We start from the raw sequence: 25377 nt of genomic DNA on the forward strand, positions 1-25377 counted from the left end.
CACAGCTGTGAAATTAAAAGGGTTTCTTGCAAAGCAGTGATTAACACATTACCGCAAATGACGGTAATACATAGGGGAAAATAGAAAAAAAGTGTTTCTAAGCACGGGCATGTGCTGCGGCAACGGCAACGTGTCAATGCCAGTGGAAAGCACATCGTTGTGAGTTACAATTCTATCATAAAGTTTTGTATGCTTAAACAATTTTTTTGTATGCTTAATTAGATTTGGAAAGGGTATCAAAGGTACGCAAAGAAGGAATGATAAGTGATTGCTTGATTTTGTTCCTGACCGTTTCAGTTTCTCCACGTTAAAGGAATTGATAAAACCTGGTGTTTCAGTTAATTGTTACAATGGAGACTCCACAAGTGGACGGCTTTAAAGCACTTAGTTGTACTCCTAGATTTTCAGAGCCTAGAAGTCTGCATTTCAAGGTTCAGTTCTAGGGGCAGGTCCTGCCCTGAGTCCTGGAGGAAGGAAGGTCCGAAGTCCTGGCGTTCCTCGGACATTTCCTTGTCCTGACCTTCCCCTTTGTGTGGTGCGTCCTGAGACAACAAGGCCCAAGTCTAAATGCTCTCACCCCACTCCTTGTGCTGGGGTAGGATGGAGGGGGGCTGCTGGTGGCCACGAAGAGAACGTTGACGTGTGTTGTGTTGAGTATGTGAAGGCATTGGACTGTGGGGATCCTAACAGAGTATGGAGATCGTTGAGAAATCGGAATCTTAGACTGAATCAGGTTGTGGAACCTGGACTCCTCCACATCTTCAGAGAATCACAAACCTAAAATGATTTGCAGTCTTCTGTGTGTATTTGCACCAATACTTTTCTACCAGAAGTCAGATTCATTTGGATTTCTAAGTGGATCTCTTCCTATGAAACTCTAAAAGCTCCTCAAGGATCCCAGCCAGAAGGACTTCCCCACCCACAGTCACCCCGTAACCAGCAGTGCACCCCAATCATGAACGAGGAGGAAGATCTGAAGACTTGTCTGTCTGCTCCGTGTTGAGAGACGTGGCTGGTGTAATTACGCGGTTTCCCAGTTCAGTGCGAGGGGAAAATCATCAGGTCACACAGTTTGGTGGGTGGAGAGGAGGGGTGGGTAAACGAAGTGGGGAAGACCCATCAGGGATCTAGAAAGACAGGGTGATGTGAGCATTCAGTGTTTATTAATTTTATAAAACATACTGAATGGAAATGATTGTATGAAACAGTGTGCATGAAGGAAAGTGTGAAACACAATGTGTATAAACTTTCTTAGCAAAAACCAGGATTTTGAAGCTCCGTCTTCCATACTTGGGCATGTGGCCAGTAGGGGCTGGCCCTTAGAGAAGGACATCATATTTAGAAGGGTGGAGGGACAGAACAGAAGAGGAAGACCCTGGATGAGATGGATTGATACATAACTGGGGTAATGGGGGTAGGTGTGTTGGAGTCAGGAAGACTGGTTCAGGACAGGGCAGGCTTTAGAACTGGTGTACCTAGGGTCGCTGTCACTTGCAGATGACTAGACAGCATGTAACAATAACAAGAAGAAATAAACTAATAGTGTTATAGACTTTTCATTTTCCCATATTTAAATAAATGAGGTAAAAACATGTGGTTGTCTCTGTTGCTGAGAATCTGCACAGCAGTATATACAGCAGTTCAGCAGTTTGTACAAGGACAGTTCTCTGACAGTGGGGACATTATTTGGGTTGTTTGAGTTGATGTGTTCTTGCCGCCGATCTGACTTACTCCTCCCCCTTGCCATCTCTCTGTCCTCTGAGGTTTTAAAAGATGGTTCATGCTCGTGTCAGGTATTTTTTCTAAGTAAGATGAAGTGCTGCTTACTTTAAGACCTCAGGGAGTATTTCTGGTTTATGGTTTGAAGATTCTGTCAGGGGAGTAGTTTATAGGATACACCCAGGCCTTATGGCCACAGGAAGTCTGGATTCTGTCAAATTCTCCACTGCTGCCTGGAAACTCGTGGCTTTGCCTGGGGGCCGGCTGACTGCTGTGTTCTGGATAGAGGAGAGTCCTGTGTGTGGTCAGGTCTCTGGATTACACCTCAGGAGGTGCAAAAAACGTGCAGGAGGAGCGTGTTAACTCACTTTAGACAGCAAAGTGTATTGTCTGCAGACGTGGAGCTGTGGAAGACCAACAACAGCACACACATGTGTGCACACACGCATGTACACACGCACACGTACACACATGCACTCATGGACATGCACACGTTCACGAATGCAGGTCCTCCAAAAAAAGGACAAAGGAGTCAAAATGAGGAGAAAGATAAAAACAAAGGAGACCGATCTCTCCTGCTATTTGACTACTGGTTTACAAAGAAAGCAGGTTTTTTTGAAAAATTATTTGAGTAAGTGTACAAAACTTTCGTTTCATTCACTCATTTTGTTTTTCAGCATTAATTAGTATTATTTAGTTATAATGTCGAATCCGCCCCTTACCATTTACTTCCCTTCTCCCGATTTTTTCTCTTTATTGCTTTTCTCTCCCCTCTCCCTCCTTTGGCGTCCTTGGTGACCAGCAGAGGAAACATTTTTAAAAGTTGACCTTTGATTATGTAATGAGCTCAGTGTATTCAGGGTTCCTAAGCTGCACGTGTACAGGGGAAGTGTGTTGATGTGTTTGCAGAATATTTTCTGGACGACAGTAGTACATTTAAAAAGTTCAAAAGATTTGAAACATTGACATTTCCGAGTGGCTATTTGACCCTAACCATTTATTTTTAATTTTCAAATGTCATAATAGTTAGTCTTTAAAGAGTTAAAAGTTTTCTTAAAGAAGTATTTTTTCTTAATTTTTTTTTTTTTTTAATTTTTCTGTGAGTGTACCGTCAAATCAGATCTGACTGGTACAGGAGGAGATTGTCCCTCCTTCCCCGGCAGAGCATCTGGTGGATTCAAACCGTGTGCCTCTGGGATTGTAGTTGCAGCTCCTTGCCACTAGGCCACCAGAGCTCCCCTAAGAAGTATTTTTACAAATATAATAAAAAATCAAGCTTTCTTTTTAAAATATAAGGGATGTAACGGCTAACCAGGTAACCCCCACTGCCCTCCGTGGACACAGTTCTCATACTGGCAAAACCGTGCGGGACTTCCAGGCTGTGATCCAGTTAGGCCAATGCCATGCGGGACCTCTGAGGCTGTGATCCGATCCTGGTGACGCCGTGTGGGAGGCAACTTCCGCTCTGTCACAGCGCCCTCGTTGCACAGTGCACTGCGTGTCTCGGGCTCCTTCATCGAACTGGATTAGAGTTACTGTATTTGCACATGATTTTGAGTCAGCTAATACAGCCATGATACATTATACAAGATTTGCGATAGTTTTTGAATACCCTATTTTAAATGAAGACTATATTGAGATAAATTTTTCTTTTCAGATGCACTGTGAAACTTGTACATTCTGGAACTATGTAGTTACCTCACCTTCTAAAAGTTTTCCTTCTCCCATTTTAAATAAACACCTACCACTACAAGATAAAGGTAAATAACCCAGTTGAAAAATGGGCACAGGATATGAACAGACACTTGACCAGAGAAGACATTCAGATGGTGAATAAACACATGAAGAACTATGTTCAAAATCCCTAGCTCTAAGAGAGATGCAAATCAAAACAACTATGAAATACCATCTCGCCCTAGTAAGAATAGCAAAATTTAACAGAACAGCAAACAACAAATGCTGGTGAGATTGTGGAGAAACGGGCACCTTTATTTACTGTCGGTGGCAGTGTAAAATGGTGCAGCCACTATGGAAGGCTGTATGGCTTTCTCAGAAGTTGCCAGTAGAATTACCATTTGACTCAGAACTTCCACTACTGGAAATTCACCTTTAGGAAACCATAACTGCCACCCAAGCAGTTACATGCACACCCATGTTTATCGCATCTTTGTTCACAACAGCCAAGAGTTGGAAACAACCTAAGTGCCCATCAGCAAATGAATGGATAGAGAAGCTGTGGTATATTCACACAGTGGAATACTACGCTGCATTGAAAAACAAGGAACTCAAGAAATATTATTCAAAATGGGTGACCCTGGAGGACATGATGCTGAGTGAAATATCTCAGTCACAAAAGGACAAATACTGCACAGGGCCACGGTTGTTAAACAGGACTGACATAGGGGTTGGGGGGGAGACTGAGAAAGATGGGATAAATTACATATACTGCATTGAAACAGATAAGGGAGAGAACTGTTTAAAAGGGAAATATGATTAAATATTGTTGTCATTACAAGAGTCCAGAATGAAGGCTGCGCAGTGGAGTGGACTGGGGAGAAGGGGGGTTTGTATAACAGTGAAAGAATTTTGCTTTTCAAAGAGAAGAACAAACTGGGGGGGGAGGGGTGGGCAGGGAGAAAAATGCAACAAGGAATGACTGGAAATCCAAAGTCTTTGTAAATGTTTACTAAAAATAATAATTTAAAAAACCCACCTACATTTGCACCTGTTCTTGCTGATTGAAAGAATTCCAAGACATTTTTTTTTTTGTTAGGAAGGTGACCAGTGTGGGTTTTGCTCGGGGCCCTTCAGAGGCAGTGCGGCGATGGCACCGTCCCTTGAGCTGTGTCTTTGAGCACGTGTGCCAGTCCTGGGCTTGTGTAGGCTTTGGGAAGCTGTTCGTGGGGTCTCCGTGCCTGGGAGTGGTCTTGCTTTGTGTCTTTATGCCACGTGGGCTTACACAGCTTTTCCTGGGAGCCTTTGGACAGCCACGCAAGCCGCACACCAGCACCAGATACGTCCACTTGTATGTGCTGTACCAGTAGTTGAGTCCACGCTGACTGAGGCTGCCCCACGCCTGGCACAGGAGATCTGTGCTCCACAGGGCTGGCAGGGGCTGGTTCTTCACAGAAGTTTGCCAGTCCTTTGTTCCGGGTGTCCCTGGATAGATGCAAACCTTCTGCTTCCAGTTAACAGCAAGTGTGCTAAGCGTTTGTATCACCCAGGGACTCTGTATATTTGTTCCATGGATCCTTGTATTTGAACTGTGTCTGTATTGTTTAAACATTTTTAAAAGATACTTAAAATTCTTAGTTATCACAAAGGACATCTTAGGTCTAGCGATGTCAGAATATTCTTAAGGAGCGCTGGCCGCATAGTAGATTGTTCTGTTGGTAACTGAAAAGTTGGTAGTTCGAGTCCTTGGAAAAAAGATGAAGCGGTTTGGCTTTAAGCCTTAGAGTCCCGGAGACCCAGTGGAAGGCATTGATCCTGATGGAGTGGGTTGAAATATGTTTCTCAGCAGAGTTGGGCTGGTTCTTTTTTAGAGTATTACCACCTCTACAGTGTAGCCAATAGCTATTCACCAGTGTAACCACCGTGCACTTGGTTCAGTTGACCTGGCTCTGCTTTGATTCACTATGTAAACTCTCTTTTTAGTGAAATACAAATAAATGAGCTACCGATCAAACTCCTAGTTTTTTAAAAAGTATCCTTTTGTCCCTTACTGTTTTGTCAGGTTTAATGACATCCATGTCCCAATCCGCCTGGAGTGTGTGAAGTTTGCCAGCCACAGCCTCATGAACCATCCCGACTTGGCAAAGGACCTCACAGGTACTGTATGTATGTTAGTGCGATGCTGCTGCCGGAGGTGCCTTCCTGGGGTTGAATCGGGGACCCCCCTCCGCCTGCCCTCGTTGTGAGGTGTGAACTGTGGAGCTGAAGTTCACGCCGTCACAGTTATTCCTAGGAGCTACAGTTGGTACAGCCTGCTGTTTCCTTGGACTTAACACCCCTCTGTGAACTCCGTGTGCATTTCCTAGTTCATGGGCAATTCTCGGAGGTCTCAGGCGCTCTGGGATTTGAATAGGTCTTGACTGTGAGCCAGTGATCAGACTTGAACCTGTTTCACACTTTGGGCATTTAAGTAATGTCAGTGATGAACAGAAAGGCTCTTGGTCAAGTTCGTGGAGATGAGCTTTCTAACACTGGTGGAAGCAGAAGTCCCTGTAGTCGTGAGGATAGCACCTCTTGGACTGTTGCTGAGCCTTTAGGTCCTAGAGACAATGGTGACAGCAGATCCTGTGTTCCCACAAATGTTAACGTTTTCTCTATTTGCCTCCACGATCAGAAGAGGCAGTAGCAGATCCAGTTGAAGTGCTTCACAGACTGCTCCTTCCCAGTGTAGCCAGAGCTGTGGCCTTTCAGCCTGAGTGGTTGTGTCTTGTTGGTGTCACAACCAAGCCACAGATGCTTGTGTGTGCTTCAGTCTTGTCATGTGCTTTCAGATTGTATTGAGACAGTACCATTTGAGTGCCGTGACGTGGTGAGCGTGTTCTGCTGCGTGATGAGCTGCCTTCTCATGTGAGTGTGCTGTCAGGAGGAGCCAGGCTTCTGGAGAAGGACAGCATGCTTGGGAGCATTGAGCGTCAGCGGAAGATTCAGACCCTCAGAGAAGTGGGCTGACACAGAAGCTGCAGCTTTGGGCCAATAGGGCAAGAAATTGTGAGGACACACAGGTGTGACCGGGTCTCCAGCTGTGCCTGGGCCACTCGTGTGTGTCAGGCCTGACCGGGTTTCCATCCGTCCATCGGCCACTCCTGTGTGTCAGGCCTGGCCAGGTTTCCATCCGTCCATCGGCCACTCGTGTGTGTCAGGCCTGACCGGGTTTCCATCCGTACATCGGCCACTCCTGTGTGTCAGGCCCATCCTGCTTACACGAGCTGCTCCTGTACGTCAGACCTGACCGGGTTTCCCTCTGTGCCCAGGTCGCTTGTGTGTCGGAGGTGACTGTGGCACTAGGCACCCGTGGACATTCCTGCCTTATTCCGCGTCTTGTCGTCTGTCCTCGGCTGCTCTTCCTCTCTCCCCAGCTGCTGGTCATTGGCTTTCTTTTCGCCCTTCCTCCCACAGTCATGGACGTGTGCTGTTTTCCGGCCTCTCCTGTGTGTGCTTTGCCAAGTCTCATCTAAGTGATTGGCTTTGTTCTAGGGGACCAGCCACTCTAGACCCCTTGCCCCAATTCCACTGCGTTGCTTTCCTCAGTATTTAGCCTTTTTCTTTTCACATTTTTCACTTTCACATTTTAGTCTACTCTCACTGCTTTGTCGTTGTGTGGTTTTTCTCACTCTTGGATCTTAATTCAGTCTCCCCACGGTCCCCTGACGAAATCCCCCACGAGACTCTCTTTAGGTGCTTTTCACAATCATCTTTGACAGGAACGCTGCCACATTTGCTTGCTTGGGGTGTGTGCGTGGGGGGCAGTTGCTGGGTTCTCAGTGCAGTGCACCCTCCCCTGCTGTCCTCTCGCATCTGGGGGTGTTTGTCCAGGTCGAAGCCCTGAGTCAAGCAGGCCTGGCTTGGTGCCAGTCTCTCTAAAGCATGTGCTCACTCTGTGTCTGTATGTCCCATTTTGGATATTCTCCAATATGATGAATTTTATTGTAATAGACTCATGTCACTTACTCACTGTCTGCACGGTGGCCCCAGAGGACGGAGGGGAGCCTCCCAGTGTTCCCAGACTGTCCTTATCACAGGAGACTGTCTCATCTTTGTCCCGTGGAGCCGCTGGTAGACTTGAGCCCCCGACCTCTCAGCTAGCAGATCATCCCTCCCGGCACCCCAGGACTCCGAGTTCCTGTCAGGGCGGTAGTCACAGCAGGTGGTTTACGCTTTCTCCAGGAGTCTCCTCAGGAGCCTGTGCTCCGCCTGGAGCCTGTCTTCCTGTCCTTGTCCTCATCCATCCCTTGGACCTCGTGGCTGGCCGCCAGTGTCCTGGATGCGGGGCCCTTTACCTCGGAGTCGAGGCTGGCTACCAGCATCCTGGATGTGGGGCGCTCTCCCTTGCCTCTCTCTCTCTGCTGTCTTCCCTTCCTCCTTGACCCCCATTGTCACCTTTCCTGTCCCTGCCATCCTCTCCCTCACTTCTCCACTTTCTTTTCTTTCACCTCCCCCCCCTTCGCATAGTTGACGGCTCTTTGTGGAATGGTGTCTGTATTCTCCATCACATGTGGGTCCTCATTTGAGTCTGTCACACCACCTGCAGCTGTCGCTTTCCTGAGGAAGCTGTGTGACATCCCTTGTGTAGCTTCTGGTGTGTCCACCTTTACAGACAAAATAAAGATGGTGCCTGCACAGTCTTTCCAAATGTGACTGGTTAACGTCCACATTCTTAATGGAGGACACCCTCTCTTTCAGAGTACCTTAAGGTGCGCTCCCATGACCCTGAGGAAGCCATCCGCCATGATGTGATCGTGTCGATAGTCACAGCGGCCAAGAAGGACATCCTGCTGGTCAATGACCACTTGCTGAATTTTGTGAGGGAGAGAACGTTGGACAAGCGGGTGAGTGCGTGCGTGGGACATTTGCTGGGTGCTCAGTGCAGTGCGCCATCCCCTGCTGTCCTCGCGTATCTGGGGGCGTTTGTCCAGATCGAAGCCCTGGGTCAAGCAGGCCTGGCTCTGTGCCGGGCTCCCGCCAGCATGTGCTCACTCATGTCTGTCTGTCCCATTTTGGACATTCTCACAATGTGATGAATTTCTTCGCAGTAGACTATGTAGTTGTTGTCGTGCCGTTGAGTCAATTATGACTCTTGGTGACGCTACTCACATTGATTCTGAACCTTACCTTCCCCTGTCCTGAGCCAGTGGCACCATCTCTGACACAGCTGACCCCATTCCATAGTGCCAGCGTGAGGGCTCAGCCTCCAGGCTGTATCTGACCATGCTCTTTCATTCATCAGGTTTTCAGAGATCAGCTGTTTCAGAAGTGGGTGGCGAATTCTTCCTCCTGGTCTGTCTGAATCTGGGCGTTCTGCTTCAGCACAGTGTCTGGCAGACAAGCCCTGGACCCATAACAGCAGACGATAAACATACACACACACATCTAAACTGCTGAGAGCTGCGTCATGCAGAACACTTCCCAGATACACTAGGAAACCGAAAATGTATGTGACTCCCTTTATTGTTTGAGGATTGATAGAATTTGAAAATATTGAGGTTTGAATGCAAAAGACCTTTTTTTTTAAAAAAAAAAAATCTTGATTTGAAAAAACGTTTAACCCTCCCTTCACCCTTCATGTTTTTAAGGAAAACACTTTTAAAATTGCATTACTGAAGTGATGCTTTGTGCTGGGCTGGCTGCCATTAGTTCTCTTTGTCCTTGAAGACAAGGTGGCTCTGCTGGCAGGGCTGAGGCAGGCGGCTGGACTGTGCCCACCTGACCCTCAGGCCGCTGGTGTCCTCCTTGCCTCCCCTGTAGGGGCTGGGCTCACGTGGGCTCGGGCCCATGGCTGCCATCGCTGGCTTGCTCTCTGCACTGGTGAGCCACTCCCCCTGAGACCCACGTCTCTTGTGTGTCTGTGGTGCCGGGGCTCACAGGCACTAAGGAGACAATGCTGTGGATGTCCATGGTCCCCCGTTCCCCCACCCTGACCTTCAAGGCAAGCCAGAGGTAGCCCCACACGGTCTCCAGGTTGTAAATCCTTTGGGAGCAGACTCTCACATTTGTCTGCATTAGAGCCACTGGTGGGGTCAGACGGTTGGCACCGTGCAGTGCTTAACGCCTAGAAGCATGAGGACTCTTGCTTCACGGCATGGCCTCTGCCAGCAGAGTGATTTGGGGCAAACGTCAGCGTCCTAGGAGTCCAGGTTAGGGCGTGATCTGCAAAGAGAAGGGGACTGGGGTGTTCTGACTAAGCTGCTGAAAGCCTTGTTCCTCAGGTTGGTGGAAGGGCCCTGGCAGCTTGGGGGTTCATAAGCACTGTGCTTCTAACAAAGGGTCAGCATTCGGGACCTCCAGCCGGTCATCAGGAGATGAAGCACTCTGCTCCGTCAGAGCTGTCGCCTCCGAAGCTCCGTGACGGGTTTCGTCCTGAGGGACACTGGGCTGCGAGTCGCCTTGACGATTGTGTCTGTACCCCCGCGTACAGGTGCAGGGCCCGTCTCCACCGCCGATCCTCTGATAATGCAGGCTTGGCGGGGCCGGGACGGGACGAGTTCACAGTCCCCCTCACCTCTGGCTCTGTGGGTGTCCAGGGAACTGACTTAGTCCATCAGGTGAATGTGTGTCAGAGTATTAAGCTATGGAATGACGCATACAGAAGGAGGATTTGCATCGTGCAAAAGGTAACGACCACCCGAGTGGTCAGCTATCGGCTGAGAATATGAGCTAAGTTCATTGTGGATTGTTGGCATTTTAATTCCTGTATATTTTTTATCATCATCTTGTGCTCATTGTGAGGTGATAATCTCATTTATATCAAAACTGAGCACCAGGAAAAGAACATGGTGGTATCAGAAGATGCTCTGTTTTAATTCTCTTTAACGCAGCCATTTGGAAAATGAGAGCTAGAGGCAGCGTCGCGGATTAGCGAGAAGCTTTCACCAACAAATGAATTCTTAGTTTCCGAGTCCAATTTGTAGAAGTCTTTGGTTTCAGTACAGGCGAAGGGGCAAAGGTCTGAGTGTGGTCTCCTGTAATTAGTGAGCGAAGCCTCGTGTGAGGGAGGGGCCGCAGGACCAGCAGGAGTCACCTGACGGGGTGCTGGTGTGACGGCTAAGCCTGGTAAACTCTTGTTGTTGTGACTTTTAAATATCACAAGACAGTTTATCCTGAACCCTGTTGTTGCTTTCTAAGAACCAGGCATTATGGGTGATGTTGTGGAGACAGGAATGGACCCTATTATCATGTTACGGTCAGGTGATAGCTTTAACATATCACAGTGTTGGAAGTCTTCATACATGTACATCTGCTGTACTTTGTAGATCATTAAGATTGAAAAATCTGAAGCAAGCTGTTGCCACCCAGCTGGTTCTGACCCGACAGGTGCTCCCAGGTCAGCGGCCTAGTACCTCAGGCCTGATACCAGCCACCAGAGTGGCTCTGCTCTTCTAGAAAAACAGTGATTGTGCGTTTATGTTCTTAGTCTGAGACCTGAAGGAAGGGGTCAGTCAAAAGCAAAGTACAATGAAGAGCTGAGTAACAAGACTCATTAGTTGCTTCCTGTCGTGCTGGGACTGAACTATAGCTGACCCTCCAGTGGGTTTTCAGAGGCCGATAATCGCGTGGGAAGAGATTGACTGCCCAGCCCTCTCCTGTGGAGCAGCAGGTGGTTTGAACTGTGTACCTTTGGAATTGCAGCGCAGCTTCTTCCCACTAGAAGCTCAAGCCTTCTCTTGTGGAAGCAATCTTGTTTCTATGCTGTCTGTGTTTCTTTTTTAGTGGAGGGTCCGCAAAGAGGCTATGATGGGACTTGCCCAGATTTACAAGAAGTATGCTTTGCAGTCAGCAGCTGGGAAGGATGCAGCCAAGCAGATCTCCTGGGTCAAGGACAAGCTGCTGCATATCTATTACCAGAACAGTATTGACGACAGGTGAGTCCTGGGCACTTCACACAAAAGGATCAGGGTGTGGGTGGCCCCGTACTGTGCACCTGTGGGCTGTCACTAACTCTCCCAGGAAGGACGGTGTGTGAAGGTCACATTTGAAGTAGTTCTAGCCCTCTGCATTGCACGCTGGGGATGGCACTGTGTTTTCTACAGGCCCGTTTCAGAACAGAAAGTGGCTGACTGTTCAAGTCAGCCTTGATTGTGATGGGCTTTTGTTAGTTTTGGGTTTTTTTCCATTGTTAATCTTCTTAAAACCATCTTTTAACTTATTTAAAGGTAAGCCGTATAGATTATAGGCAGTTGTTTTCAACACATTTCTCGCTACATTTTCAAGGAGAAAAAAATAACAGCACATAAATTTATATAAAATTTATGAATTTGTATATAAAAGTGTTTTCTGAATACAATCTCTGTAGTTTTACATTGTAGGCCATGGTTTTAATTTACATATATTTTAATTCTTAAGAGTTGATTAGGCAGATTGTGACTTCATCCTTATAGTAACCCTGCCAGCGGGCTTTCAGGGGCTGTAAATCACACTCGAGGAGATCGGCTATTTTTTTTTCTCAAGGAGCTGCTGGAGGATTCAAACTGCCTGTGTTTGGGCTGGCAGTGCAGTTCCTTACCCACTAGACTCCCAGAGCTGCCCTGTAGCACAGTGTGAACCTGTGTCCTAGTGCTGGCAAGGCTGGACGTCTGTATGGACGCAGATGGCATCATCTTCATCCTATAGAGCACCGTGTGGATTTGAACTGTCAACCTCTTTGGTTAGCAGCTGAAAACCTTAGTCATGACACCACTATATCTCCTGCCAAATTGTGAGTGGGACGCGAGTGATATTTTATGTAGTGGTTCAGGCTGAGAAAATGAAGAGCCAGCAGGTTGTACTATGATTTCAAGACCTACAGAACTAAAAACTAAATATCTTGGTTAAAGTTAGCTAAGAAACTTAGTTATGAATATTTTTGAAATTTTTGATGGTATAGTATTAGAGCATAGAAATTTGTTATGATTCTATAGTACTTCTTTTTAACTTACAAATAATAAAGACTATGTTGACAATTCACACAGCAGTTAGATCCCCATCCAACAACCTGTTCGCAGATCCAGTGGACTTGGGTGCTTTTCACGACTCCAGTGTTCTCATTTCCATTTTGGTTGTAGCAGGAGGCTCAAGCGTTTCACTGACCGTAACCGTGGGCTCAGGCATGTCACAGATGATGAGGCTGGGACAGGGTAGGGCAGGGTGCAGGTCTGCTGTCCTTGTGATTGTACATCATAGCGTTATGATATTATGACATGTCGACGTTACGGCAGCAGCGCTCTGGTGATTGTATCCTGAAGTCCTTAGGGGCGTAATCTCCAGATTCCGTCTGCTGTGTGAGAGAGTGGACTGTGCGGTGTAATAATCCCCAGCAGAGCGTGGCTGGGCACTTAGACAGGCTCCACATCCTGGTGGGGCCTTAACCCAGCTGATGGCTCAAAACACACCTACAGACGGCCGAAGGGTCAATGACAATTACTTTAAAGTGAAGATAAGAATATAAGGAGCCAAGAAAGCAATTTATGGGAGAGCCAGAATGGAAATAATGAGCGTATTTCTCTTTATGAAAAAACAGGACCCCAGCTTATGGCTGGGGCGTCACTTTGACTCACAGGGTGTCCACGGGTCTACATCTTTCTGAGAGGTGGCCTTGTCTTTGCCCTGCAGTACTACAGGTGGGTTTGAACCACCCAACTTTTGGTTGGAAGCTAAGTGTTTAGCCCCTTTGTCATGAGTGATTCCTATTTGTGTTTTTAACCAGATTTTTTTTTCATGATGAGTCTATGGACAGTAAGAATCTTCCCTCACCTCAAAATAGGCTTTACATTTTGGTGGTTTCTAATTTAAGAAGGGTAGCGTTTTGGACCTTGGAGGGATCCTGGTATAGTTTGTAAGCTGGGCCTGTCCGTTTGAATGCACCGCCTGCCCCTCGGGAGACAGCGCTGCGGTCTGTGGGCCGCGGGGGGCGTCTGTGGTGGGCACGGGCGTGGGGTGATGCGATGGTGGTGGCCTGGGCTTGATCTGCTGTGCCTCAGTCATGCTCGCTCCCTGCCACGGGCTCCCAGTGGGCCTCAGTCGGCTTCGGAGGCCGTGCAAGAAACTGGGGAGACTGCCTCCCCTCCCTCGGAGCCCCGCGTGGATTCCGGCCAGCGAAGCGTAGCCTTTGTGTTAGCTGCGGCTCTCCTACCCGGAGGGAGACGCAGGACTTCCCAGGATGTGCCTTTGAAACCTGTGTTGGCCTGTCTCTCTTGCAGAGAGAAGGTGTTCCCTGCACAGCAGCCTCTTCCCCCAGGAACGCAAGGCCGCCTTTGCTGAGTGCCCGGGACTGCGCGCACGGGTAGTGAGCCTCACGGTGCCGGCACAGTCAGCAGCCGTGACGGGCCTGTGCTCTTTTGCAGGTTGCTCGTGGAACGCATCTTTGCTCAGTACATGGTTCCCCACAACCTGGAGACGACAGAGCGCATGAAATGCTTGTATTACCTGTACGCCACTCTGGACGTAAATGCTGTCAAGTAGGTGCAGATATCACAACTTTCTTCACCTTGCATTGTCTGCGTGTGTTCAGAAGCTTGCAGTACGTGGCAGAGCCCTTGCTGTCGTCTAGTGAGCAGTGTTTGGAGGTGGTGAGGGGCACTGCTGAGTCGATTCTGGCCCCCAGTGGGCTGCCTCAGTGTTCCCTGGGCCGCCATCGGTACGGGGGCCTAACCCCAGGCTACTTCTCCTGGTGAGCCTCTGGATGGGTTCAAACCTCTGACCTTTTGGTTAGCAGCCAAGGACTTAACCCTCGAGCTGCCAGTGTTACTCATTTACTGGGTTAGAAAAGAATAACGTGGGCCCCTTCTTTACTGACACCAGCATGAACTTACTATCCGTTTGTGTAAGCTGTGGATAGAGGTAGCCAACATGGAGTCTTTTAGAAGGTTTTAATTTTTTCATTTCCGATTTTTACCTTGTGGGTTTTTAATAAATGTTGACACACTTGCTCTTCTTTTGCTTTTTTGTGGACAGCCTTAGAAAGGGTCATTATCGCTTTTTTGTATGCTCGCTTGGCCCTGCGTGACTTGTGCTCAAAGTCTGTGGGTCCCCTTGTGCCGTAGCCCCTTACCCCAGCTTCACGTTTTTATGAGGGTTGCTGCGCATTCACACAGTTTAGTGGGTTGGCTGGTAGAGAGGAACTGCTACGAGAAAGTATATTAGGATTTTGTAAATAAACTAGCATAATAAGAAAAAGTGAGCTGGGGAGAAGGGAGAGGGAAGGAGAGGTGGTAAAATGTGCAACAATGAATGAAAATCCAGCTTTTCTGTGAACATTCATTAAAATCACAATTAAGATTAAAAAATTTCAAATTAAAAAAAATGCATCTTGGCATGCGTAACCTTGGGTAGAGAAGCCTCCCTTTGGCCACGAAAGAGGTATCGTTGGTCTAGCTGTGTCATCCTGGGTTAGGGATGCGGCACTTAGCGGTGCATTGTCCTGGGGAAGCCCACTCTCGGAAGTCCAGCCTGCCTGATGCGCCTGATGCCAGTGCTGGAGGTGGAGGGCTGCTGGCCAGGTCATCTCAGCTCTGCTCGCTGGGACTAGGACGGCGTTTTTGTCCTGTGGAGACCGTTCTGTGTGCTGTTCTCTTCTATAGAAACACTGAGAGAAGGTTCTAGAGTGCAGAAACACATACTCGTTGACACCTGCCTGCTGCACACAGTGGGTCCGGTGGTCGCTGTTGTACGTAGTGGCCGCTTCAGTCACTGCAGTAGAGAGCAGCAAGGCCTGGTGAATGGAAGACCTTTCCTCCCCAGCCCTCCACAGGAAAGCCTGCCCTGGGCCTGCTCCAAGTGCAAGTCCACAGAGCACTGAGTTCAACAGGTCAGCTTCACAGTCAGGAAAACCAGAGCCGGGGGGAACCCAGCTAGACGTGGGCAAAGAGCCATTCTCTTCCCACTCCAGATGCTAAAAAACACTGACCTCCTGCCAGAGCTGTCTGTGGCCCGCGGCCATCCTGTTAGAAGGAGACACACAGCCTGGAAGTTCTGAGGGAGTCACCTCTGTGGGAGCAGACTGCTGTGTCTTCTCTAGCAGAGCAGCCAGTGGATTCGAACTGCCCACCTTTCAGTTCCTGCCACTGCCTCACCAGGACTTTCTTCAGGAGGTTGTTCCTGCAGAGCTGACTCCCTGCACCGCAGGGTCTGCTCAGCCCTGTGCATTTCCCCTTCTCTCTGGCCTCTCCTTTTGTAATTAAGGTTTTCAGTAGGTAGAACATAGAATATTCTAGAATGCTTTCCACACCTTCTATCATGTAAATGTATCTGTTTGTGTCTTCTCTCTGGCCTCTCCTTTTGTAATTAAGGTTTTCAGTAGGTAGAACATAGAATATTCTAGAATGCTTTCCACACCTTCTATCATGTAAATGTATCTGTTTGTGTCTTCTAGAGCATTAAATGAAATGTGGAAGTGTCAAAATCTGCTCCGACATCAAGTAAAGGATTTGCTGGATTTAATTAAGCAACCTAAAGTAAGTTACATTTTGGTTATTTCTTTGCGGTTCCCTTTTATACACATGCGTGGATGTACTTCTCTAATAATTACCATTGTGCCTGTGTGCTAATAAGTTTAGTGTCAAACAGTGTAAGCCTGTGGCCCGAGCTTGGGACGGACACAGATAAGGGAGCTGCTTTTCTGTATTTGTGAAGATGATGTCCAGTAGAGGGGGAATGTGTTTCTTCTATACACAGAAAATTAAGATGGGGTCGTTTTTTAATAGCTTTTGAAATGCAAAAATAGAAATGTTATATAAACTGGAACAGCATTACTAAACACATAGAAAGTAGATTAAAACGACACTGTCTTAGCATTCACTGTTAGATGCTGTCAGTTTAGAATTTTTTGTGCTTTTAGGAAATTTGAGTAGTCATGTAACTAAAGTTAAATAACTCTATTTTTACTAATAATTATTAATACTGGTTTTAAGTATTACTTGATGTTTTACTATTTTTACTAACTTTTTTACTAATAATTTTATTGATAATTTTTACTAATAATTATTTTTACTGTTACTAATTATTTTTACTTATAATTATTAATACTGGTTTCAAGTATTACTTGATGTTCTGAGATACAATGTAATGAGTGAGCTGCTAATGATAAGGGCAGCAGTTTGAATCCACTAGCTGCTCTGAAGGAGATGCTAGATAGGCCTTGTGGTCCTTAAAGATTCATGGCCTAGGAAACTGGACTCAGGGCTGCTCTGTGTCAGACTTGTCTCCAGGACATAGGTTTGATTCATTTATTAGATGTACAGTGCTGTAGTCTAGAACTTGGAACAGTTCTAATTCCCCTCCTCTTTCTTTGAGGATGTTGTATAATGTGTAAGTGATAGGACTCAAAGGGAGTGAAGTATCTCAGTCACAAAAGGACAAATACTGCATGGTGCCACTGTTGTAAAGCAGGACTGACCTTGGGGTTGGGAGGAGACTGAGAAGGATGGGTTCAGTAATGTATACTGCATTGAAACAGATGCGGGAGAAAACTAGGAGGGAAAATTATTAGGTATTTTTGTCATGACAGGAGTCAAGAGTGAAGGCTGTATAGTGGAGTGGACCTGGGGGGAGGGATTGTAAAACAATGAAATAATTTTTCTTTTACTTTTCCAAGATGGTAGTGTACTGGGGGGTGGGGGGATTTGTGAGGGGAGAAAAGTGGAACAATAAATGAATGGGAAAGAAACGGAGTGTTTTTAAATGGCATTCCAGGGAAAACAGAGCAGAGTTAATTTGTGCTTCCTTTTCAGTCCATAGACTGCACTCCTCCCTCCTACACAGAGCCCTCCTGCCCCCCAGGTGCGTCCCGGCCCAGTGCTGTTGCTGTCTAAGAGAGGAAGCACCTGGGCCCGTCCCACCTGCCAGAGGTTCCCCAGATGAAGGGAGGCTGGGTGGGTTTTCTAGCCACATGCTCACGCTCTGTGTAAACCCACCGCTCTTGTGCCTCATTGAACTCAGTAACTGAGTAGGAAGCTTTCCTTTTGGAAGTGAACTGAGGGTGAGCCCTGGTGGTACAGGCCTCAGAGCGTTACGTGCTGACTGTGTTTGGTGGATCGAGCCTGTCAGCTGCTCCATGGGAGAGTGAAGAGGCTGCCTGCTGCGTGCCTGGACAGCCTGGCAAGTCCTGTGGGCCGCTGGCAGCTGGCATTGTCTGGGCAGTGGCCTGGACTTGGGAGACCAACAATAGTTACCACTTTGTATAAAACATGATTAATCCTTCTTTCTCTATTATTGAATACCTTGGACCTTTAGAAAATGTTTTTCCTTCTAATAAATAGCAGTGGTTTTGCTGTGTGTTTTTTCTGTCAAGAGGACAACATGGACATCTCGGTTAAGGCGGAACCTTCTAGCTGTGGGCTCAGTTAGTGCACTCTGCTGGCGTGAAGTGGCTGATCTCCCGCTGCCGTCCGTGGTTCCGACTCGTCACTTCCCTGTGGCCAGTGTCCAAGCTTGCAGATCTTTAAGGAGGAGGCCAGAGTGCCCTCATTCTCCAGTTGAGCGGCTGGTGGATTCAAACCGCCAGCCTTTAGGGCAGTAGCTGATGCTTCCTGAGGACCAGCACCACAGCCTTCCTCTAGTAGGAAACATCCCGAGAGATTCTAGACAGATCTGCCCGTATTTAATACAGTTCCAGGATTTGCAAAGAATTTCTTGTAGTGTTTTGTGAAAAGTCTTGTTGGTGCAGTGGTTAAGCACTTGACTGTTAACTGAAAGGTTAGGGTTTAAACCCACCAGCTGCTCTGAAGGGAGAAAGACGCATCCACCCGCTTCTGTGATGATGGCAGCCTGGGACCCCTGTGCCAGTCTGTGGGCCCTGCAGGGGCCCTGGGGGGTGGCGTTGACTCGGTGGTAATGGCTTTGACCCGTGAGGAGTGCTTTGACTCTCCCTGCTCTTGGCAAGCTCATCGCAGAAGAGACCTTGTCTTCACAGCTTGAATTGGTGCCTCCCCCCGTGTTTACAGGCTGCCTCAGGGCTTCGCACACAACTGCTCAGTGGCCGGTTGTTGAGGGCCCTCTTCCAATGTCCTGCCCCTCCATAGTGTTACTGTCACACCCCGTGTTTCCGGACACATTGGAGGAACACCTCCTCTCAGCCACATTTGGGGACTCAAACGTCAGCTTTTTGCTTAAAGCTAAAAATTTGAAAATTGACATTTCCTGTGTATTTTGTTGCATTTCTAAGCAGTTGGCCTACATTTTCTACACTAAAGTGAAGTAAATGCTCTCTTTGTCCTAAAACGTGGACACAGGAACTTGTGTTTTGTTTGGGCGGCAGAAGAGGGGGAGCTGAGAGGGGACTTGGCGGTCACCCGTCCCTGTCTACCTATCCCTGTCCACTTGCAGAGGGTCCTGGACCTACTGTCACCTGCAGAGGACTCTGCTTGTCCAGCTTCCTGTTCAGTCTCACTCCAAGAGGTTTAACTGCCCTCTTTATTGTTTTACAGACAGATGCCAGCGTCAAGGCCATATTTTCAAAGGTGATGGTTATCACAAGTAAGTTATTATAAACATTCTGTATAGAAGTAAGAGTGAATAGAGACCTTTCTGATGGCTGGAAGCGTTCTGTTTCTCTGTGATGGGAACGCGTGCAGGGACGATGGTTCTGTGCGACTGGACAGACAGATGCTCAGGGTCCCGACCTCCCACCCCGGTGTCTGCCTAAGAGTGCGGACAACGCAGAGCTTCTCGATCCTGGTGGTGTCCTGCTCGCGCCCGACCTGGAGAATCCTTCTTCATGCTGGACATTTATCTCCGAGAAGTTCTCAGCTCCACACGTTGATTCCGAGCAAGCTGGACTCGTGTGTCTCCAGGGCCTCTGACGGGCCAGGCAGCGCTTCGAGGGCTTCTTCTACCACTTCTCTGTCTCGTTTACATTCCTGTGCTTTCAGTGAACAGTTACAGGGCCGCTGATTTTCTGGTCATGCAGACCGAGTTTGTTTTTAGGGCATTAATTACAGTCCCCACGTTGTCACGGCGTTTTCTCCACCTCCTCCCTGTGGGTCTCGGCCTTTTTTCGTAGCCCTCACTGCCCTCTGAGCCTTCTCCTGGGCGGACACTGCCCTTTATCGGGGCTAATGGCGCTTTCCTTCTCTGGCAGACTTCCACCTTAGACAAGTTCCAGCTTTCACAGATTTTACAGCAGGATCTGCATTTTATTATTGCTTTCTCATTGAATTTTACCGTATTTGAGACACAGATTACACACACAGACATATGCATATAAATATACACACACATTGGGCTGACTTGGTTTGGTTTAGGGCTTGAAGACCACACATGTCTTTGAGTCCATGGCACTTAGAGGGGTCTTTAGTATTGACTAGCTTAACACACAGCTCTGTGCTTTTGTTTTTTGTAGTTACAGTTTCTGGTCATTGGCTGGGCTGTGGGCATTACCCCTAGAGGACTTCATCTCCTGTCCTCCTCTCAGCTCAGTGTCCACCAGCAAGCACAGCCTCCCTATGCTCTATCGCTCTGAGGTGCAGGGGCCTACTGGCGTGAAGGTGGAGTGTTGGGCTACTCACTGAAAGGCCTGTACTTGAACATACCAGCATTCCTGTGGGGAGAAGGGAGGTTAAGACCTAGAGGCGTGAGGCGCCCATAGTCAGTGTCCGGAAGTGGGCTCTTGGCATCCTTCCATGAGGGGTCTCACTGGTCACATTCGCTTGTTGAGCTCAGGGTTCTGCTTCTGATGGTCTTCTTTCCTTCCTCCCTTTTGCTCTTTCCTACCTGACAGGCCTCATTCGACAACCTTCACTAGGGTAGCTTTCCTGAGCCCAGCTAAACCAGGGAGCAGCTGGAGAAGCTTAGAACGCACTTGGCACCGGGCTGCCTGACCAGTGTCCACGTGCACTCAGGGCCTGGCTGTGTGAACATTTGATGTGCACCGGGCACAATTCTGTTTCTTTGTTGTTCTGCTGTATCTCTCTGTCCCCAGCAGATGTATTTATTACAGAATCACGCAGAGGCCAGTCAGGTATTTAATGTTTGATTTAGTGATTGACGCCTGTCGTCAGGGATTAAAAGGAACTTTCAGAGTTGGATATGACCTTAAAGAGTGAGTTAACTGTATTCCAGTTTGGAGACTCAGTTGAATTGCTCCTACTTAATTTATAGGCCAAAGTCTGTATCGTCTCTGTTTTTAGAAATATCTCAATCTGAAAAATCATGGTACATACATTCACATAATGGAATATTATGCAGCATTGAAAACTGTGAACATTAAAGAACATGGGTGAGCTTGGGAGACAGAATTCTCAGTTACAAAAAAGATAACACTGCGTAACACCATTGTTAAAATAGGACTGACACAGGGGCTTAGGGGAGAATAGGAAAAGAGTGGACAAATAATGAATGTTGCATCAGAGAAGGTGAGGGGCAGAACTGTCCGAAAAGATGGCTGTATGCTGAGGCTTTGTATGTGAGACAGCAGTCTAGACAGGAGGTGCATGCAAGGTGGACGGGCGGGCGAGAGAGGAAAATGTGCAGCCATGAGTGAATGGAAACATAATAGAAATATCCCAGTCTGGTTTTTTTATAGACCGGTCAGTAGTCAGAACAAAAGAGGTAGTGAGGTCAGAATTTTAGCAGCCCTCAGAGATGACTTAGAGCGTGGAGCCTTTAGGACAATGACCATGGCCGTCCTCGCCGACTTTGCAGAGTTCTCCTCTTCTTGTGCTGACAGCCGACCCAGCAGAGACACTGGCTCGAATTCCTCAGGAGAGGGTGCTGACTGATGTCTGCGGACAGCAATGGATGTGTGTACTGCTCGATTGGTTGAAAACTAACCATATAATACACGGACAACTTCTTAAAAGAAAAGTTTATGAGTCCCTTTTTGACTAGTTTATTTAAAAAGCTTGAGAATAAGAGTGAAATTGTAGCGTTCTGGTTGAAAGCTCAGTCCCTTCTTGACTATTCCGTGCAGTCCTTCAGAACGGTTGGTTTTGCTTCTCCCAGCACCTTGTCCTTCTTTATCACATGTGAAAACTGGCTTGAGGATTTATCATTTCATTGAGTTGGGTTTAAAAATGTCTTTATTGTATTGTTTTGAGAAAATTTTGATACCTCTGTTTTATTTTAAGGAAATTTACCAGATCCTGGTAAGGCACAGGATTTCATGAAGAAGTTCACCCAGGTCCTAGAAGATGATGAGAAAATTAGAAAACAGTTAGAAGTCCTTGTTAGTCCCACGTGCTCGTGCAAGCAGGCTGAAGGCTGTGTGGTAAGGAAAGCGGAGTGCTTGTGTGGGGGAGGTGTGGCGGAATCTCTTTTTTTGGTCCCTCTCATCCACCTGTTTAAAATATGTGGGTGCCCTGGAGAAAGCACTTCCTGGAATGGTGACCGGAAGTCAGTGGTGCCGTTCGACTGGCCGCTCCTCTGGACGGACCGGCTGTGGCTGTCGAGTTCTTGTAAAGCCTCTGTACCCTGTGTGTGGGGGTTCTGCTCTCTCCTGCAGGGTCACTGGGGGTCCTGGTTGCCTCAGAGGGGGTAGCTTGGTTTTGGTCTATAAGCTTTATTTGTTAGGAAGTATTTCTACAGTATCACAAAAATAAGTTTGTAACTAAATGATAATCTCATCATCACAACCTCTGCTGATTGTGTTAAGGTGTCTGTCTTCCTGCAGTGAGACCATGTTTGCATGCAACGTTTTCCGTTTTACTCAATATATTTTGTCCTCTAAGAGAATTGTATGTTGTGGCTGTGGGGCACAACTCATTTATCAAACTGTCCACTTAGTGAAACTAATGTTTTCTCTCTGATTACTGCAAAGAACACGATCATGATTATTGTTAATAGATAGATATATAGTGTTAGCTCTTTATTTTTTAAAATTTTCTATCTTTAAAAAAATTTTAATATTTATTTTTGTGTGTGTACCGTCATATCAGAGCTGACTGGTACAGGAGGAGATTGTCCCTCCTTCTCCAGCAGAGCATCTGGTGGATTTGAACCACACACCTCTGGGATTGTAGTGCAGCTTCTTGCCACTAGGTCACCAGAGCTTGCCACTCATTTGTTTTTAAGGAGAGGTTTCTGGCAGTTCAGTTATAAAGGTTAATAAAAGGTCCATATTTTCCAACTTTTACTCTATTTACCAAATTGCTCAGTATTAGAAACTGACCTGTCTTTATACTAATCGCCAGTGGTGGAAGATAACATATTGGCCAGTGTCACTGCCTTTATGGAGTCCCTGGGCGGCATGGCATTTTGCTCTTAATTCTCAGGCTAGCAATTCAAACCTTCCCAGAGGCACCTTGGGAGACGGGCCTACTCAACTACTTCCAAATGGTCACAAGTTCAAAACCTCATGGAGGAATTCTGCTCTTCACGTGTGGGGTTGCTGGAAGTCAGAATTCACCCAGTGGCGACATCATCACTGCTGGAACAAGCCAACCGAGCCAGCCCGCTGCGAACGGGGCAGTGCTTGGCCTTGTGCATGCTGGCTGCCGCTGCCACGCCGTGTTCTGGGGTGTGCTGGCTGCTGGCCGCCGCTGCCACACTGTGTTTTGGGGGCACGCCGACTGCCATGCCGTGTTCCGGGGGCGCCGGCTGCTGTGCTGTGTTCTGGGGCGCCCAGGCTGCCGGCTGCTGCACCGTGTTTTGGAGTCCACTGGTCAGCTCTCCCTTCCATATACTGCATGCCTTCTGCCTTCCCCCGGCCTATAGAATTGTCTGTCCGCAAAGTGGTAGGTGATGCTCGGTCGGTTTGCCCTTCTGTCCTTTTCCCGGTGCTTTTTGATGTCTTTTCTTTTCCGGTCTGTTTTGCTCATCCTCCTGGGTCGTTTCTGCCTTTAGCATCACTCTTACAGAGCTCTGTTGGTGCAGTTAGCAGTTAGATGCTCAATTGTAGACAGAAAAGGTGCCGTTTGAATCCAGCCACAGCTCTACAGGATCTTAAAGATGATGGAAATGACAGTCCTGGAGAGCGATGCCCTCTGTGCTTGCTGGGAGCATGAGAGGACTGGACAGCAGTGATTGGGGTTTCCATGCCTCCCAGAGCCCCAGGCTGTGAAGATATTTGCTAGTACCACTGATCCCTGGTATTCGGTGACACTTGTGAAAAATAGCTGTTCCTTGGCCCTGCTCTGGAGCGACTGAAGCAGAACCTGTGATGCAGGGCCTGGAATCTGATTTTAACAGACTTCCTGGTGAGAATTCTGCTCAGTGAAGCCCTGAGTTTGCTGACTCTTAGATTTACCCACGTGTGTTTGTCCATGTCCCTCTGGAATGTGGTTGATGTGAGGTGTGAGACGGGCATCCAGCGGCCTTTTCATTTCACGCCCGTCCTGCTGTCAGCTCCACTGTGGTGTCGTCGCTTTCCTTTTGACTTGAAATGTTGCTCTTTGAGAGAGTGGCTCTCCTCTGCTCCTGGGACTAGACCAGTCTGCAGTGAAGTCTGCAATCCAGGACCCACCGTGCATGGCTGTAGTAATGTCAGTTCTTAGCAAGGGGAGGGGACGATTTGTGTAAACTTCTGCCTAACCTTTCAGAAATCTGCATTTCAGCGTGAAATCACCAAGAAGTTGGGCAACCCCAAGCAGCCTACGAACCCTTTCCTGGAAATGATCAAGTTCCTCCTGGAGAGGATCGCGCCTGTGCACATAGACGCGGAGTCTATCAGGTACGCGCATGTAGAATAACACCTTCTCACTGTTGTTCACTGATGTGCACGTGCAGCCCCTGTTACACACTCTCAAATCCAGCCAGCTCGGAGCAGGCCTGGAGGGCAGGGTAGACCACCTCCTAAGGCCTTGGGGCTGGATGCACACAGGACCCTCTTCCTGCGGGCAGCTGGTGCATTTCGCTTGTCAGCTCACTGTGCTGTGAAGGAAACAAAGCAGGTATAGCAGGTATTGAATATGCATCTATTCACATTGCGGTGTTGGCTTTGTGGTTGAGTTTAATGATAAGTATGGTTTTGTAGTAATTGGGTTTTGGGGTCAGAGGTTTTTTTCCCTTTCTTTGAGTGGTGTATGAGAAACAGCTCTTGTCCCTTGTCTTGTAAACAGTCAGTGTTGGAGGCTTTGCTTCGTGCAGGCTATTTGCTGACACTCCCTGATTCTCTATTCCCAGGAAATGGCTGTTGCTTGTCCTTTGTTGTGCAGGAAATGAAAATGGTATTTATAAAAGGAGGCTCCTGCTTCGCTGATCACAACACAGTGGGGGAGGAGGATGGAAACAGCCCTGCGTTTGGAGACGGATTGAGGCTTTGGGGAAAAGAAAACGCAGGCAATTGCCTGCCGGGGGGATGATGGTGGTGACTGTGATGGTGATGGATGTGGGGGGAGGTGGTAGGGATGGTGGTGGTGACTGATGGTGGAGGTGGTGTGGTGGTGGTGGTGGTGAGGACTGTGGTAGTGACCATGGTGGTAAATCTGATGGTGGTGCTGGTGGTGGCTGTGCGGGAGTGACCGTAGGGGATGGTGGTAATGGTAGTGCTGATGTTGACGATGGTGGTGGTGATAGCTGTTGTGGCGGGGGGATGGTGGCAGTGGTGGTGGTAGCACTGACGGTGGGGATGGTAGTCATGGGGGTAGGGACGATGGTGGTGATGATCATTATGCCGGTGGGTGGTTGGGCTGGTGCTGGCGGTGTTGGAGCTGGTGTTTGCTTTAGGGGGAGCCCTGTGTAGTTCTGACTGCACGAGAGTAAATGTGGCCCAGGGGTTCCTGGTGGCGCACTGTGCTGCGTATTAGGCTGATGCTCTCCGGTCAGTGACTGGAATCTGCCGGGCGCTCTTTGGGGCAGAGGGGAGCCATATTCTCTCGTCTGCGTTTCCCCTCAGAGCCCCAGAGCGGGTGGCTGTGTGGACTGGTAGCAGGGTGGACTTGGTTTCCACACAGTTAAGGGTTCATGAACATGATGAAACGTCCAGGATTTGTCCTGAGAAAGACGGCACTGGATCACAGGGACACTAATGCCTGCACTCTGAGGAGAGTCCATGGCACGATGTGTAGGTTTGTAGGTTCAAAC

At 48.0% G+C, this 25377-nt stretch overlaps 1 protein-coding gene across 3 annotated transcripts in view; it reads left to right on the forward strand.

Annotated features, from left to right (window-relative positions):
- Nucleotides 1-25377, forward strand: part of PDS5B (PDS5, regulator of cohesion maintenance, homolog B (S. cerevisiae)) — a 121325-nt gene that overhangs the window by 35570 nt on the left and 60378 nt on the right. For all 3 annotated transcript variants that reach the window (XM_006879584.1, XM_006879582.1, XM_006879583.1), the window contains exons 9-16: nt 5456-5550; nt 8134-8279; nt 11158-11309; nt 13767-13880; nt 15794-15875; nt 18846-18894; nt 21486-21625; nt 23910-24025. In XM_006879584.1, the coding sequence (XP_006879646.1) occupies nt 5456-5550; nt 8134-8279; nt 11158-11309; nt 13767-13880; nt 15794-15875; nt 18846-18894; nt 21486-21625; nt 23910-24025 (894 nt within the window). The remainder of the gene's footprint in view (nt 1-5455; nt 5551-8133; nt 8280-11157; nt 11310-13766; nt 13881-15793; nt 15876-18845; nt 18895-21485; nt 21626-23909; nt 24026-25377) is intronic.

The sequence above is a fragment of the Elephantulus edwardii genome, unplaced genomic scaffold (assembly GCF_000299155.1).
Source record: "Elephantulus edwardii isolate Elephantulus edwardi_28Jun2011 unplaced genomic scaffold, EleEdw1.0 scaffold00004, whole genome shotgun sequence".
Classification (NCBI taxonomy): domain Eukaryota; kingdom Metazoa; phylum Chordata; class Mammalia; order Macroscelidea; family Macroscelididae; genus Elephantulus; species Elephantulus edwardii.